This window comes from Diuraphis noxia, unplaced genomic scaffold, assembly GCF_037042655.1.
Source record: "Diuraphis noxia isolate RWA-SAM2 unplaced genomic scaffold, SU_Dnox_SAM2 contig0003, whole genome shotgun sequence".
In the NCBI taxonomy this organism is placed as follows: Eukaryota; Metazoa; Arthropoda; class Insecta; order Hemiptera; family Aphididae; genus Diuraphis; species Diuraphis noxia.
This window is the reverse complement of record NW_028301713.1, coordinates 69,425,653-69,444,794: the sequence shown is the minus strand read 5'-3', so window position 1 is coordinate 69,444,794 and position 19,142 is coordinate 69,425,653. Positions and strand designations below refer to the sequence as shown.

The following is a 19,142-nucleotide window of genomic DNA, read 5'->3' as shown; positions in this document are numbered from 1 at the left end:
ATTATGGTGGTAGAGGAGGAAAAAATAAATACATGGGTACGTATTACTCGTATTATAAGAAGGTAAGAATGAAAAAACGCTCTCTCTTTCAGTCAAAAATCATCTCCTTTCGCCTTCGTCTGCAGCGGTGGCTGTACATATCACAATATTACTATAATATATACACATCACATACATAATTTATATTTATACATTGTACAAGGTGTTTCGCCAAGCATGATCACCCCTATTTTTACCTTTAATGATTTTGGAATTTTTAAATATGCTCAATGGCCATTTTTAAATTAATTGTTTGTAGTACATATGTTTAAGGAGAGTCCCGTGGCGACTCAAACTTCTGTTTTTTCAAATGAGAACTCTCTTTTCGACTGTTTTTTATTTACTAGATAATTGTTTCTGAAAATGTTGACGTATCAGAATCAGAAATCTAACAAAATATGTTTGAAGTATTAAAATATTTTAAAATATTCAATGTCTTAGTGTGAACTAAAGAAAATAGGTCCATAAAAATGAGTTTGGAATTTGAATATATAGGGAACTATGGTAATTTAAAAATGTGATAATTATAAATTTAAAGTCTGTTTTTAATCTATTTTATATTTTTGTAATACCCAGTTTAAGGCCTATTATCCTTAGAATAAGCATAATAACTATTCGTCTAAATTTTTTATTGAGTTCGTCAACGTCTTCAAAACAATAATCCAAAAAATTATTAGAGTAAAAAAGTGAGATCCTCTTTTAAAAAACAGAATTTTGCATCGTTTAATAATATCACTCCTTAATTAGAACTAAAAAAATAAAGTTTTTGAAAAAAAAAGGTTTATGAGCATATAAAAAAAATTTAAAAATCAGAATTTGAGAAATTTATTTCATTATTAACAAAAAAAATGGAGATGAGCATTTTTGGTGAATCCACCGAATCTATAATATGTAGTAACAATTTTTTATATACAGAAAGTCGTTATACATACGTTACCGTATGTGACTACTTGTGCATTATCTTCCTCCATCGACCGCTAAGCCGGCGGCCGTTGAGAGATTTTGTGGTATTTTTTCACGACTTGGTATATAATGCCATTTGAGGTAAATATTATACTGTATATTATATTCGTATATGTATATACCTCTACGGCTCAACGTATAAATGCAATAAATGTATTACACCTACTTTGGACTTCTTTGCAAATGGTTTGTTTGTGGTTGTTTACAATGATGGCCATTCATCGTGTAAGTGTAGGTAAAATATAGTTTTGATCAGTGCTGAAATTAATTTACATTGATAGATATAATATGTTTTCAGCAGTGTCTTTTTATAAAATATACAATTAGCGTATAATGTGCACGAATCTACCTCATTTTGACTTGACTCAAATTATTTTATTTTAAATTACATCCAGTCCAGGGAAGTAGGCATAAGTGGTTTTTTTACGATGAAGGGTTCCAATGGTCCCATATACCTTGGAGGCTTAGGAATTTGGTATCACGTGTTTTCTAAGCCCATGACACTGTTTCACTAAGGCCACGTCATGCGAAAAGCTAAAAATTAAAGTTTGAGACCTGCAACAATGGAATGGTAACCGACGGTGATAAAGAAGCTTTCTAACCCAGAAAGCAATGGATAGATGGGGGGAAGAAGGATTTGGAAACACTGTAGGTGATGACGAATTGAGAAGATTGAAACTAGAATCGGGAAGAATATTGACGATGGTTGTTAAATTGCTTAAGTAGATAAAAAAAAAAATAACAATCTATTGGTTTTACAATGACACATATATGCTATAAATAATTATACTGGACATGTGTTTTATTATCTGTTTGGATGTTATAGTATGATAAAAGTATTTTGCAATTTTAATATGCATATAAATCCTAGACTTATAGTTATGATAAGATCATTTAATAACGCATAATAGGCGCACTGGTGCAAAGTTCAATTTTCTAACAGTCATAAATCATAATAATAATTGATACACGCGTATAAATTAAAGCGGGGCGCGCAGATTACGAAACGGAAAAAACGAATCCCGCGCGATCGAAAATAAATTTAATATACCTACATATACTATATAGGCTCAAGTAAAACTGTAATCAGAACAATCAAATTAGATTTAAAATAAGTAATATTGCTATACGTATTATGTGTTGGATTTCAATATTTCATCCATACCAACGAATATACATTGTAGGTACGTATAACTATATAAGTAATATGAAATTTACGAATGACCTAAACCTAACCTGATGTGGTAAAGACTATATAAAGATACCACCGGTACCTGACCTATCGCATACAGCGACGACGAAAAAATATTGCTTCTCCCAATTAGTTCCCGCCATCAATACGGCATATCGAGCAGTATATAATATGAACTATATATTATTATAGAATTAAGCACGTGCAGTGTTATTTTAATATTACGATATTCCAATGTATACGTAAAATTATAGAAAGTAAAAAGAAAAACCATCGTAATCATATAATATCGCACGTTATTGATTTTTGGAAAGCAATTATTATATTTTCATACACGCTATATCGACCGTTTGAAATCGGAAAAGTAATAAGCTGGTACAGTACCAGTATAGTGGTACTATATGTTGTATAACAGACTCTAGCAATCAACATTTAACAGGTAACAATGCTGGAATTATATGAATTGTACCAGTGATGTGAATTTAACATATATATATATATAGGTACACCGGTACACTAGTTTTTTCAGACAAAATGTATATTATCATTTGTAAAAAAAAATTGCCTTTACATATTTGAGGTTTTGACACACTAAATAATTATAAAAAGTACATATAATAAGTATAATCGTATGATATTTCCTTCAATTATTTTTATTTTTTAGAATATTCTAAACAAACTTTACATACTTGTGTAATAGTGTATTGAACTTTTTTGTCAAAAAACTAGTATCTGTGGTTTTTCATGACTTCACGGTTAATCTTTATAGTCGACTGTATGTAATATTAATAATAATATTCCGATAAATTAATATATATTGCTAATTTATAAGCAATATTAATATGTATTTATCTTACATTCATTAACCGTGGTTGTGAATTTTATAAATTTTCTTAGGTATAAAATACATTTTTCATGAATGATAAGATACAAATATGGTTTATGATATAAAAATTCTAAATATTTTGCGTGATGTTTTAGACTTTAGTGCACATAAATGTGTACAGTCAAATTGAGACTTGGAAGTTGTTTATCACATATTTTTTCAACTCCAACATAAAGGGAAACTTATTTATGATTTTTTTTTTCACTGCATGAAAACATAATATTTTTTTGTTTATTTAAATAGTTGCGATTACTGCGCTTAGCTACATAACATTATTATTATTGTAGCAATATTACAAATATATTTATAAAAACTACTAAAAACAAATTTTTGTATAGACAACGCTGATTGGAATGGCTATAGTTATATGTAAAATTATTATAGGACGTCACCCACGATCGTCCACCTGAATATAATCAATAGACAGTATAGACGTATAGGCACCGCATATACATGCATACAACATAATAATATTACAATTTTATTATATTATTGTAGTGTTCGTCTCCAGGCGCGTGTTCCTTACATTATAAATTTATAATATAGGATATACCCGATGGGTGAGAAGAAAGTCAATAGATAGATCTTGGGATATATAAAATTTAATGCTCTACACTCTACAGGATGATAATATTGCAATTTGCAGTGTGTAGCGTCTTATAATCAATACGATTTTATATTAATGTTATTATTTGTGCGCTGCGAGAAAGGCGTATGTATATGTATACAGTGTTCACACCATAGGTATATGCAAACATTATTATTACTACCTACCTATAGGCTCATATTATTATTATTATAATGGTTTGTATTCAGCTGAGTTGTATATATCTAAGCGCCGCCGGACCACGTGTGGATTTAGCACTGCGGTTTTGCGTACTCGTGTGTTTGTGATTTGAGAGAGACTATATTATAATTTATTATATTGTATGAGAATATAATACGACCTCATCATAAAAGAAAAATGATCATTTGACGAGCTACGTCGAAGGGACACCGGATAGACCAGTAATAAATAATAATATAATATATGCACATATTATACACATAAGTATATATAAGTACAACGATTGTACAAAGAAACAACAATGACGATAAAATATGATAATATATAGATTGTATATTAAAGAGGTTTATAATTTTATACATCGTATTGTAGTAAAAAAAAGATTTTTTAAAAAAGTTTCTAATTTAGTGAGATTTATAATGTGTTTATATGATAGGATTATATTATATAATAGGTTGAAACACAATGAATCTATATATTTCTAATAAATTATTTGTAATAAAACATAACTGATCAAATGCGTTGGATCATTAAATTAATTTTTGTAATTAAGTATACCTACTGAAAATAATATATATAATATAGAATAGATACTCGTATATAGAGAATTGAATATTGTGGGTAAAACTATAGATATAACAATACTATTATTATCATGGTGCTGAATTTATGCAATATTATGCTTAATATGCTAACTTATTGCAAGTTTTAAATATAAAAATTAACTAGGGTCTAGGGTTTGTAATTTGTGGAGCAAGTATATTTACACTATATTGGAAAATAAAATACCTAAAAATTATAATTACAAAGCCTAATGGTGTACTTGCTCTCTGACAAACAACACATTCCCAAAAGATAAAAAGAATACGATGCCACGAGTCATGACTCATGCCTTCATTACCCATAATAATAATCCACTTTAAAATTGTATTGATAAACATTTTATATCTCACGGACATCTCAGAGTTGTCAAAAATTAAATTTACAAAACCAGACACTCCAGCTGTATTTTACTGAATATAATATTATTATATTTAAATATTTATATAAAGAATATCAGTACTAGGCAGTTTGGCAATTTTATATTAAAATATGAAATTCATTCCGTTCCTTATTAAATGAAAATCAAAACAAAAAGGAATTCGTTATTTTGCTTTTTATTATAGTTACATTAAAATAATGGTGAAAATAAGAAATTCAAATTTTCTAATCAGCTGTAAATTTATAATATTCAATTTTGATTAAATTACATAGTACATACCTAATAAATGTCATAATTTAAGATTTGAAATCTCTTAGGGCCCGTTTTACAATCATAGTTTAAACCTTGGTTACGCTTAACCCACTGATTTTACCAGCCGGATTCTGCGGTTTAACCTTAGTTTTACTATTTTAAAATGGGCTCTTAGCTTAGTAATAGAATGATCTATCTAATGATTATGATCTCATCAAATATTTTAAGTAAAATGTTGAACGAATGACAATTGTATGAAATGATTTTATTCCATTAATCATCCTTTTATTCAAATGAATTCGTGAATGTTATCTCTGAAAATCTGAAGGCATAATAAAATATTATAATAATCAAATAAAGAAACTGTTTTTAGCAAATTGTGACTCTCGTGAGCAAGTTATTAGAAAGTTAAGCACGGAACTTATCATTAAATCTGCAGTGAGTAAACTAATATATTATGATCAAATTTAAACCTTGCACGAAAACAACTTCATCTAAATAAAATAATTATTCAAAAAATTTTCGATTATTTTATAAGATATAATAAAATATAAAAAATAATACGTTATAAGTTACAACTGTACAAGAAAAATACTTTCAAAACATTTTTATTCAAACATATTTTATAATAAATATGTTAGGAAAATATTCAAATATTGGAATATGTTCGAACATTATTGCAATTATTTTTTTTTCGAAATTATTCAAATAATAATTTAAAATTATGTATTAAAATTATTCTAATACAATAACTTATCAATGAGGTATTTAAATAAATATGTAACCAACTATGTTAAATTCGGGCATATTTGATATTATATGCAGCTTCCATCACGGGTTGTTTTTTCATGAATTATTCATAGAATAAATGACATTTTTTAATAATAATGTATACCTGCAGGCTGCAGTTTTATAAAAATTATCATGGGTCGTAAATATAAATTGAAGTTTGAGACATATATATTATATTATATATTTACATATATACATATTGTATAAAAAGGTCTTCAGCGTATACCATTATTACGGCGTGTATAGAGGAGACCCTAACCCAGTTTGTATGAGGAGACGAATAATTACGATATTCAAAATGTTACATTTTTTTCAAATATTCTTCCTGTTTATACATCGTATACCACCGGGCCATGGTGAGTAATTGAAAGGTTTTGCGTGATTGTAATACCATTATAATTATATATGTATACTAAAATATAGAACATATATTATATGTTTCACGTCGGTAGGACGTTATAATATTACTATGCGTGTTTGTGAAAAACCTATGTACTTACGATCAACTATAAACGTCTGCGTGGTACGAAAGAAAAATAAATTTAAAGTCGAACAACTCGGATGCTATAATATAAAATAGGGCATTTCAAGGTAGAAATCTAACGTGAACAAGTAAATCGGACGACTACAACTTATACGATTTTAATTATGGGTGATTAGCCCGATGACAGGACGGAAGAGAATAATAGCGCACAATTTATATACATTCACTACCACCGTCTTCGTGATTTGCGATGTATGAACACTGGGAACATCAACATCCCGGTCTGATAATCCATGAGATTTATTCATTTATTTTCTTTACGGTATGGACGAAACGTAAGCTGCAGCTGTCGTTCGTGTTCGCAATACTGACAAAACGGCCTCCTCAACCAGTATAATTGTATTTTTGTGTTATTTACTTATTAGTTCTCAACTTAATGTTATTTTGTCTATTTGAGTGTCGAAAAAGTTTATGTAAATAAATTATATTTTTTACGGTTGCGCTCAGTGTTTCAAAACGGACTTTTCGACGATATTATTGCCACCGACACTTTCAGACTTCAGTCTTCGATGAAGAGCAAAAAAATAGACGAAAAAGGTAAAAAAAACAAACAAGACAAAAAAATTAAAAAACATAAAAGCCTTGTAAAGCCAAAACTGGTTCAAACATTATCAAAGTTAAAAAAAAATCAAAACAAATTAACTTATTCAACTGTATAACTAATAGTTAAGTAAATTACTTTAATAGAGTTCATTATCCAAATGTCTACTATCATTATTTCGAAGTTTTAATTTAAAAAAATACAGAGTGTCCCACAGAGAACTGACATTTTGACAAATGAAATAACTTTTGTTCTAATCAATATTTAAAAAAAATGTCTTTTAAATCTAATTCGTTGACACTTGCGCTACATTTTTAGAATACATTTTTTATTTTTTAATACTGAAAATAAAAAACTTAAAAATTGGTAAAAAAATTTTTCGAAATATTCAATATAGCCAATTTGTAAATCTGATTTTTAGAAAAATGTATATGGTAAAAACACTTATTTAAGTCAATAATGGCTGATTTTAAAAAAAATGTTTAAATATCAATATTTTGGTTAAGTAAATTCTGATCTAGTTTATGTTAGAAACCTTGTAATTTCAAATACTAATAAAGTTTTTTTTAAATATTTTATAAGAACATTTTTAAATAAGTGCATGTTAAAATCTAATATTTTTTTTTTATTGTATTTATTTTAATAATATGTGATGTATAAACTATAAATTACTATAATCATTTACCTAACGAAAATATTGATATTTAAAAAAATTGTAAAAAATCAGCCTTTTGACTTAAATAAGTGTTTTACCATATAATTTTTCTGAAAATTAAATTTACAAATTGGCTATATTGAATATTTCGAGAAAAAAAATTTATCAATTTTTAAGTTTTTTATTTTCAGTATTAAAAAATAAAAAATAAAAAATGTATTCTAAAAATGTAGCGCAAGTGTCTATGGATTATATTTAAAAGAATTTTTTTTAAATATTGATTAGAACAAAAGTTATTTCATTTGCCAGAATGCCAGATCTCTGTGGGACACTCTGTATATAATTTTGATATACCCAATTAATTGTTCGTATTATTATAATATTATACTAAATTATACTAATAAATTATTAGTAATAATATAATCATAACTGAAAAATGTATACAAAATATTTACCTCTTTTTCCACAAATTTATAATATTCGTCATCACTTGATATATTTCCATACACATAGGTATCTAAAATACTAGAAGTGGAAGATAAATCAGAATCACTCAGATTTAAAAGTTCATCCTAAAAAAATATAATAATATAATAATTTTTAATTTTGATAGCATAGTTTTCAATTATTTATTTAATAATAATATTATTATAATAAATAATAAATATTTGTATATAAAAAAAACTTAGGTAAGTTTACAATATTCTTAGTATAAATTAAGATAATACTGTAGGTGTACTTACTTTTGACGACTGATCCATCATTTTACATTATTATAATGAATATTATTATAACTTGATGTAGTGATTTTTAATTTTTAACACAATATTAACATTAATAATATTATAATATAAATTATTATGGACTATAAGTAAATTTTTGTAATCAGTGTTTATCATCATATTTATTATGAGACAAATAATATTAATAATATAATAATATTACCATCTATTATGCTTAATACCCAGTGGTATTTACTATTTACGTTTATTTTTAAATTCTTATCTGAACATACAACCTTTTTCGCAGAAAATATTTTTTTCAAAGAGGTCGTAACTCGAGATACGACTTTATTCGTTGGAAACTGTCATATTGAGAGAATATAAAATATTATTTTATAACTTCTTTGGGATAGATAGAGATACGATCATTTTCGTAATCGACAGGGAAAATGATTCTTTATCGGAATACAGTCATAACTCAAAAACGAAAAAAATCGAGTTAATACCTTTTTCGTTGGATGTATCGATATAATAAAGCTAATATTCACAAATTTTCATGAAATATAAAACTGAGACATTAAAGATATTGTATAATTTACAAACATAAGTCTGCTTTGAATTTGACATTAAATTTTATATTTTATTTAAGAATCTATTAAGAATAGCTATAAAAAAATTAATGTAATTTTAGTTAATTTTCCAAACTTATATTATTATTTAATATAACAGTAAGTAATGCCAATAATTGCACATTTTGGATATCTAACTATACTTATATGATTATTACATTTTTGAAAAAAGGATTACATATTTTTTTCTCATTGTTTTAAGAATAATCATTTTGTACAACTAACAAAGTCGACAATAATTAGTCTTAATATTTAATATCTAAAAAAGCAAACAAGTCAAAAAAATTGAAAAACGCGAAAGCTTAGGTACAGAAATTAAAAAAAATTAACTCAACCAACTTTATTACTAAAAGCAAAATAAATTACATTAATATAATTCATTTTCCAAGTGTCTATACCTACTTAAATAATGTTTACATAAAATTTTGATATATCCAATTAATTGTTCGTAATTATAATATTATACTAATTTATACTAATCATACAATCATGTAATAAAGCTATTATTCACTAATTTTCATAAAATATAAAATTAGAATATTAGATATCGTATAATTTACAAACATAAGTCAGCCTTTGAATTTAACATTAAATTTTATATTTTATTTTAATAATAGTTATAAAAAAAAAATGTAATTTTAGTTCATTTACCAAACTTACATTTTCATTTAATATAACAGTAAGTAATGCCAATAATTGCATATTTTGGATATCTAACTATATTGCTATGATTATTACATTTAAAAAAAAAAGGATTACATATTTTTTCTCATTGTTTTAAGAATAGCCATTTTGTACAACTAACAAAGTCAACAATAATTAGTCTTAATATAAAGTAGATACTTAGTTGAGCTTTTAATTTGATTTATCAATTATCCAATAACCCAATTTAATATATTTAGAAATATATAATAGAAAATATAATTAAGTATAATATAAATAAAAGAATATATGATAAAAAATTAGGTTATTGGATATTGAAAAATCAAATTAAAAGCTCAACTAAGTATCTACTTTATATTAAGACTAATTATTGTTGACTTTGTTAGTTGTACAAAATGACTATTCTTAAAACAATGAGAAAAAATATGTAATCCTTTTTTTTTTAAAATGTAATAATCATAGCAATATAGTTAGATATCCAAAATATGCAATTATTGGCATTACTTACTGTTATATTAAATGAAAATGTAAGTTTGGTAAATGAACTAAAATTAAATTTTTTTTTATAACTATTATTAAAATAAAATATAAAAATTTAATGTTAAATTCAAAGGCTGACTTATGTTTGTAAATTATACGATATCTAATATCCCAATTTTATATTTTATGAAAATTAGTGAATAATAGCTTTATTACATGATTGTATGATTAGTATAAATTAGTATAATATTATAATTACGAACAATTAATTGGATATATCAAAATTTTATGTAAACATTATTTAAGTAGGTATAGACACTTGGAAAATGAATTATATTAATGTAATTTATTTTGCTTTTAGTAATTAAGTTGGTTGAGTTAATTTTTTTTTATTTCTGTACCTAAGCTTTCGCGTTTTTCAATTTTTTTGACTTGTTTGCTTTTTTGCCGTTTTTGCCTTTTTTGTCTTTTTTGTCTTTTTTTTCCTCTTCCTCGGAGACTGAAAATGTCGGCGGCAACGATATCACTGAAAAGTCCGTTTCGAAACACTGAGTGCAGCCGTCCTTGTAAACCAACGGCGCGACCACGCGGCACGGGTCCACCCGACCTACGTTTACGACAAACAAATCCGCATTGTCAACGATTTCATGTTTCCTTGACCGTTTATTACACGAAACAGCCTTCCCGGGACAATTGCTTTCGATCAAATTGCTGACATAATCATTTGTCAATTTTCCTGTCCTGAACGGACAACGGTCAACCGGACAATTCAGGTTGAACAAGCACTGTTTACCTTTATGACTTTGATTTTTGTCCTGATTCAACTTGTCAGTGGACACCGGTGTTTTAATTTTCGTTTGTTTGTATAAGGTTGCTAACTTTTCCATCATCGTCATAATGCAGTTGGCCTGTTTGATTTTCGAGGCGCAATAGCTACTGGGCTCTGCACACATAACAGTTATGTTATTTATTAAAATTAAAAATATAAAGTGCATTTTTAAAAAGATACCATATTGTTGTTCATACGACAAATTTAAAATAAAATTATTGGTTTTGTACGAGTTTACCTATATATATAGAACGATGGATATGATTACCTTGCTTGGTCTTCGGTCGTTTGTTCTTACACGTAGCTTTGTGTTTGCATATTTTCTTTGGTTTGAGTGTTAAACTTTCGGAACAATTTATCGCCGACACGTGTGTAGGAACGTTTTCGTTTACTGGTTTGTAATTATATTTATCGCTATTTGGCGAACGGTTGAAATGAGTCACCACTAAATTCCCCTGCGATGACAAACGGACCAAGACTTCCACAGTGCCCACGGGTTTTGGACGACCCTTTTCGTACAACGGCAAATCCTACATGTGAAACACACCACAATTAACTCACAATGACTTTAAATTGTTTTTTTTTTTTTTATCTCATATAGATACATAGTTAAATGTTTAAGACGTAACATTTTTATCCTATACATATACTCGTGCAAACTTTTTCCGCAGCTAGGGTAGGGGGGCACATAAAAATGTCTGAACCAATTACTATAATATTAAACATTACCCGTTTCAGTGTTCGGACCTTCTCATCCTGATAGGGGTTCAGTAAAATGTCGACAAACATCCGGTCGAACACGAGCTCCGTCTGTGCGACATATCGCATTTGCTGTTCTCCGACCACACGTCTATTCACGCTGATGATCGCGCGAAATTCGCGGGCAGTTCGGCAAAGGTCCGCTTTGTCGACCGTGAACAAACACGACTTGCCGTTGGCCATCAGGACTTTGCCACCTCCAACCACACCGTCGGCGCAAAAACCACCTTCGCATACCATCAAGTCGATCAACCCCGGGAACTGGAAGCACACACACACCGGACACGTGTTTTGTACTTGGATCTGATCCGTCAGCGTCACACGGTACACGATCGCCTCCAGCAAAAATATATTATTTCCAGTAATCGACATGCTGCCGTCAATAATGTTATATGTTGATGTTGCTCGTATAAATTGATAAAGATTACGCAAGTATTGTGGATCACTGGATTTTCGCTAATAACGCTGTTCGATATTTGAGGAAAATTTTTCGGCCACTCGTCGTTATATTCTCCGCAAGATTTTGGTTATTTAAAATGTATACACTTTATTTTTGTTTGTTTGTATCTACGGTTTTTTAATATTTTGTTTCTTGGCAACTAACTATTTTATCCGTTATTATTGCTATTGGCAACCCAAACTCGAAATAAATATTTAGAAAATATAACATTAATATCATCATAATAATATTATCTACGTTTTTTTTAATTTGATTTTTAAGTCTGTTTCATAATAAGAGACTCTAGATAGGTACTTATAGCCAAATATAAATTACCTATTACAATAATATTGATATCGCGTTCCGTATACCACTTAATCAATTGGTATATTTGAAAAGAATTGGAACAAGGATGACAGCCGTTATCAATATCAAATGTATTACAGTTCTTCCTTGAAAATAAATATCTCTAACTACACCCAAATAAATATTAACTTGATAACTAAAAAAAAATCATGAAGTGTATAATGAGGGTTTTTCTAAATATTCACAATTTCATAATATATCAGCAGCGGCGTAGGGCGAATTCATATATTATGAACTGTAATAATAATCATGTGAACATACGAATATGGTAGATTATTAATTATTTATGGATAAATATTTTTTTCGTCACTTCTCGATTTAATAATGAATAATGACAAATTCGTACTTTAAACAACGTCCAGTCCTCGCAAAATTATCTTCAATATTGTATTGTCTATTATATTAAAATAATAATATTTGAAGTACAACATATCATGCATGTATAACTATAATAAAAATTGTTGTCGGATAATACATCTCGATTGGGGTATTGACATTGCTGACAACTATAATATACTATTATGTACATAACTGCTCTTCAATCATGACGTCCGCCGTGACGGCATGTTTATAAGATGGCAGTATATTAGTTCCAGTATTATTTACAGACTAATCATAGAAATGTACCGAGAATGAACATCGTCACGATTTCACACTACCGTGTATCAGTGTATCGTTCGAAAATATGTGCGGTGTGCCTATTATGCTGTGCATCATTTTAGATTCTGAACGAACTGATGAATGTATTGATTTTACTATGATGTGTGTTTTTTTTTTTTAGTTTGTGTACAGCATAACTAGTCGAAATAATGCTTCAATTTCAAACTTTGGGGGTGGTTTCCGATGTAAAAGTGAATATCCTTGGTGCATTATAGAGGTCAAAAGTAATCACTGTAAATACTTGAAACTTTCACCAAATGTTTAGGTTAATGTTATCTATTTGCGGTTTAATTTTGAAAAACTGTTGACTTTTTTGAGTTATTTATAGACCACTGAAATTTTCGATTTTTATGAGAATTTTTTTTTAAGTGTCGGTAAAAAATGTTGGATGACCAAAAAAACTTGAAAATTTAATACAAGGTTCCTTATGACTTTATGAGTTGTTGCTATTGTAGCTAAAAAAAATTAAAAATCGTTTTCACAATTTTTTTTTTTAAGCGTTTATACTTCAAATTTATACGAAATCTGTCGAAAACGCGAAAATTTGCAAATAATATTGAAGTTAAAAAATCATAAAATTGTTTGTGTTTATAACTAAGGATTAAAAATACAACACTAAGTTTTCCATAAGTTTTTCGTCAAGTATCTATAGAGAAAACTCGAAGCATCATTTTAGGAAAAATTTTAAGTGCGTTTGAATTTTAAATTTTTACGAAATAGCGTAACGATAACGATTTATCCTCAAACGATTTTAAACATTTGTTATTATTCAAAAAATATAAGTCGTAGATACTTGAAAATGTTAACAGTTATTTGGATTGAAATTTTCTTTACATAATTTGATTTTCAAAATATTTTGACTTTTTTGAGAGATTTACAGACAACTGAAATTTTCAATTTTTCTGAAAATTTTTTTTTGAAGTGTCAATAAAATTTTTTTGACCCAATCAAAATACTTGAAAATTTAATACAAAGTTCCTCATAAGTTATTCTTATAGTGATTAAAAAATTATAAGAATACATAGGCACATTTTTTTTTTATTACCATTTGAAGTTCTAATATTGACTTAATTCGTAAAAATTACGGCAATGTTCAAATTATATTAGATAGAAATTCATAAAAGTTTTTCTTTTTAGATCTAAGATTTGAAAATTAAATACAAGGCACCTATCATATTTTTACAATAGCAGTTGAAAAATAAAAGAAATATATTGGCACAATTTTTTTTTAAAAGCATTCAAAATATGAATTTTGACAAAATACGTAAAAATCACGAAAATTTTCAAATTATTTTAAACTAGAAATTCATAAAATATTTTCCTTTTATTTTTAAAATTTAAAATTTAATACAAGGCTCCTAAAATATTTTTTACAATAGCAGTTGAAAAATAAAAGAAACGAATAATCACTTTTTTTTACAAGTATTTTAATTTTAATTTTGACAACATACGTAAAAATCACGAAAATTCACAAAATATTTTAAGCTAGAAATTTATAAAAAATTTTCTTTTTAAATCTAAAATTGGAAAATTTTTAATAATCTATAATATATCCTAGACAGATAAACCGTCTCCGTTCAGAATCGTTTTTCGTATACAATGATACCTATTATTGCATTCAAATTTAACCTACTCTAGTCAGAGGTCCACCCCACCCCCTAATGTACAGCAGAGTGACATCCACTTACCCGCTTTTTTTTATTAAATGTATTTTTAGGTGTAATGCATAGGAGATAAAGATTCATTTGTGTAGGTATTGAAATACATTTTAGGTTCTGAACGGAGCCATAAAATTGAATTGATTATACAATGTTAAATGTTTTTTATTCCATTTTTAATTGACGTATGTATCAAATGTAAGTAAGTATAAGTGTATAAAGTTTATATTTGTTATTACACAAGTCCCATTATACTGATACGTTTATTATCATATATATTTATATCGTACCTATGTACAATGTACAAATAACTGATTTTACTACCCAGATCCAATACGTATAAAACGGACCGCATACAGGTACTCAACAATACGAAAAAATCATCGAAATTTATTTTTATTAAGGCTAGTCGGTACATATCTTCTTCATTATAATATTAACGCGAAACACATTCAGTACAAATGTATAGAAATTCAACAATATAATATGCAAAGTATTTTTAGATTAATTATTGTTCTTTCTACGCATTACTTCTAAAAGGATTATACCTGTTGAGTGTTGATAATCGTAATTATATTTACCTACTTAAACATCTTTAACAGTAAAAAAGCGGGTAAGTCGTGGATGTCGCTCTGCTGTACAGTAGGTTACAAGTTGGTTACTGTTTTGGATGGAATTAAATTTGAATCCAATGATATATCATTGTATACGAAAAACAATTCTGAGCAGAGACTGAAATTTCCCGTTTTTCCCTTAATTTTTAGTTTGTTTATTTAGAAAAATATTGGGAATCTTTAACTTTTGACCTCCCAAAATACGAACTAGATTCACTTTCTGATCGAACGAGGTACTGAAGTCAAAAATCGAAGCACTTTTACTGCCCCAAAACGTGATGACAGACACAAAAAAAAACACACATCGCGGTAAAATCAATACATTCCTCGCTCCACTCATAATCTAAAATCATGTAACCATAAATCTTTTTTGTATTGTTTCTTTAATGATTCGTTTTTTACCTTTCTATATATATATATGTGTATATTTATAGGTATATAATATATTCTTACACTTACAAGTATTTTAACTGTAACTGTTGCACCTGCAAGAATATAATCCTTATTTCCAAAGGTAAAAAGGATATTTATCGTATCTTATGATATAAAACTTTGTTTTTATTATTTTCTATCAATCAATACAATATGCAAATTTATTATGTATACACAATACACATATTGACTTCGAAAATTTTTAAGAAATTAAAAGTTATATAAAGTGTAATATAATAACTAAATTAATGTATTACATGTATGTGCCGCAAATAGGATGAAAGCTTAGCTCAACTTCCAAAATCTTCGATAGTTATCGTAGTTAATTTTATAACTTTAATGCTGATGAAAAAACTATATCTTCGAGTATATAAAATAATGATATATTTGAAATTGATAGCACTATGTTATGTCCTTCTATTGTCTGATAGGTATATCCAATGTAATGCGTGTTGCATTTTTTTAATCTCTCTCTTTAAATTATATACATATTTATTTAACGTAAGACAAATACTAAATACTACCTATATCGGCTATATGTATCATATCATGACATTGATGATGTAAGTTACTGTGATTTTGAATTCGTAATTTCATTTCAGATCAACTAATTAAGTAATGTAATTTATGTATATTCAACACTCTAATCTTGCAATAGGTAGATTCATATGTGAGACAACATAATATGTACCTTACCTACATTATATACATATATATATACATATCGTTATGATACCGATTTGTCTTAAGTTGTTATGTTATATAGACTTGACTATATTTTTTCCATGTATTTCACAGTATAGTATAGTTTGTCGTTATGATTGTGATTTTATTTTTTCAATTGTTCAGTCTTGTAATTTATTGCTCAACAATGTTGTTAACAAAGTGTTAAGTACTAATTACAGGTATTATTGTTTACACAATGATAATTGTTTTAAATCAGTTTTTCACTTAATATTATATACTTAAGATTTTATCAATGCCCACAACTATTATTCACATATATATATATATATATATATATATATATATATATATATAAATAACGAATCAATTAATGAGACAATACTATATTTATATGGTTACATCATTATAGCAGTTACTTATATACAAGTAAAAAAAACTTACGATTATCAACAGGTATAATCCTTTTGGAAATAATGCGTAGTAAGAACAATAATTAATATAAAAATACTTTACGTATTATATTGTTTATGTTCCATATATTCGTACTGACTAGTGACTACTGAGACTATTTGGCGATAATATTGAAAAAAGAAGATATCTTCAAACTCATTTATTACAATTAAAATTCGATCATTTTTCGTATTGTTGAGTACCTTCATGCAGACCGTTTTATACATATCGGATTTGGATTGTGAAAATAGATATTTTTACATTGTACATAACAATATGTACGTTGTCTACGATGTAAATAATATATATGATAATAACGTGTATAAGTGTAATGGGACTTGTGTAATAACGAATGTAATAACGTTATACACTTATGTATACTTACTTATAGACGATGACTATATTTGATGATAATGTAATCGTTGTTATAATTTTATATTATTAAAGATAAGCTTACAGCAGTAAGCTGTAACTATTTTTAGTTAACTAAACATGCCGTTTTGGAAATTAATAAATCACAAGGTAATATTATTTAAATCGTTACCTATATCATATTAATAATTATATAATATGTGACGGATTACTTGAAGCACACATTTTGAACGATACACGTTATAGGGTGAAATCGTGAAGATTTTATTTTATTTTTATTTATACAAGTACTGAAGTGTCTGAAGTAGGTACATAAAAATAACATTAAATTGGTTAGGGTCAAAAAGTATTTAAACTGTAACTGTTGCACCTATAGGTAATCCTAACTTCTAAAGGTAAAAGGGATAAATATCGTATCTTATGCTATAAAACTTTGGTTTTCTTTTCTATCAATCAACATCAACACAATATGCAATTATGTATTATATATACACATATTGACTTGGGAGGCTTTCGAGAAATTAAAAATTATAAGTATAATATAATAACTAAATAAATATAATACATGTTCCGCAAATAGAAGAAAGGCTCAACTTCCAAAATCTTAACAAACCCTCCAAAAACAATACTGTGTATACGTCTTAATACGTCTTTCCTGACTTCAGTATAAACATGTTAGTATAATGATATGACTAACACCCCTCCACCTTGAAAATTTCGCAATATGTACTACTATGTTTAATATATTAATGTTATAATGTTAGGACAACATTGTTAAATCAATTTAAATTCAAAAGTAAAAAAATAAAAATAAATAAAAATAAAAACTTAATAAATTCAGGGGGATCTTACTAGTTACTGGGTAAGACACTTATTATTTTTAAAAGTTTTAACTTTTTTTACTATTTTATTTTTTGGTATTATTTTTAACTATTGAAATTAATGAAGTCTACAAATAATTAATATTCCAAAAATGTTTACATTCTTATATGATAATTATAAATTAACTTTGAATTTTTAATTGATAACACCTACAGTTAATACTAACAAATTATAAATCTATTTTTTTATGAATTTTTTATTTTGAATAAATATATTTTAAGACATAGCCAATTCAAAATACTATATATTGGAGAAGCTTATTGTGTTTGATTACACTTGTACTTATTTATTTTAATTTTTCGTTCAATCATACAAATCAATAAACTTTGAATCTGCAGAGTAATCAGGACTGCTTATAAATACTTATTAGTTATCAGTTATCACATTACACACATAGATATTAAATAATAAAGACATGGATAGGACATAATAACACAACGTCTAATCGTCTTATTTTATCATTTATTATTAGTATGAAAATAAATATTTATAATAGATACCTACTATATGGTCTATGGTCATCTACTAACTTTGACAAAATATGTTAACTCCTATTATAGTTTTTACAAAACAAAAAATACCTACAATAGCACCAACAAAAAAAATTCAAGTTAGAGTCCCTCACTTTTCTGTATAAATTACTATGTTGGTGAAACGATACAGGAACGGGTGGAAATACTGTGATAACCAGTTCCCACCCGTTCTTGGTTTTTGAACAGGGGTAAAAAAGGTTCTGACCAAATTTCTATCGAGATCAATCTATACATGAAACTATATCATAATATTATTACAATGATATTATTCGTATCCACTTTCAGATAAAAAACCCCATCGATAATATAAAAAATTTCAAGTAGCAAAAAACGA

At 27.0% G+C, this 19,142-nt stretch overlaps 1 protein-coding gene across 1 annotated transcript; it reads right to left on the bottom strand.

Moving 5' to 3' along the window:
- Positions 1-10,528: 10,528 nt before the first annotated feature.
- On the bottom strand, positions 10,529-12,341 carry LOC107162593 (uncharacterized). Its single transcript, XM_015509555.2, has 3 exons — positions 11,686-12,341; positions 11,225-11,486; positions 10,529-11,070 (listed from the first exon to the last, which is right to left on the bottom strand). Exons 1-3 carry the CDS (start codon positions 12,085-12,087, stop codon positions 10,529-10,531), a joined length of 1,206 nt encoding a protein of 401 aa, XP_015365041.2. The 5' UTR covers positions 12,088-12,341.
- Positions 12,342-19,142: the final 6,801 nt, after the last annotated feature.

What these genes read in the sequence shown, in the direction of transcription:
- LOC107162593 (XM_015509555.2), bottom strand. Translation starts at nt 12,087, where the DNA reads ATGTCGATTACTGGAAATAATATATTTTTGCTGGAGGCGATCGTGTAC. An exon ending in AGGTCCGAACACTGAAACGG is followed by an intron (nt 11,487 to 11,685) that starts GTAATGTTTAAT and finishes TTTCACATGTAG; the next exon opens with GATTTGCCGTTGTACGAAAA. An exon ending in ACGACCGAAGACCAAGCAAG is followed by an intron (nt 11,071 to 11,224) that starts GTAATCATATCC and finishes TTATGTGTGCAG; the next exon opens with AGCCCAGTAGCTATTGCGCC.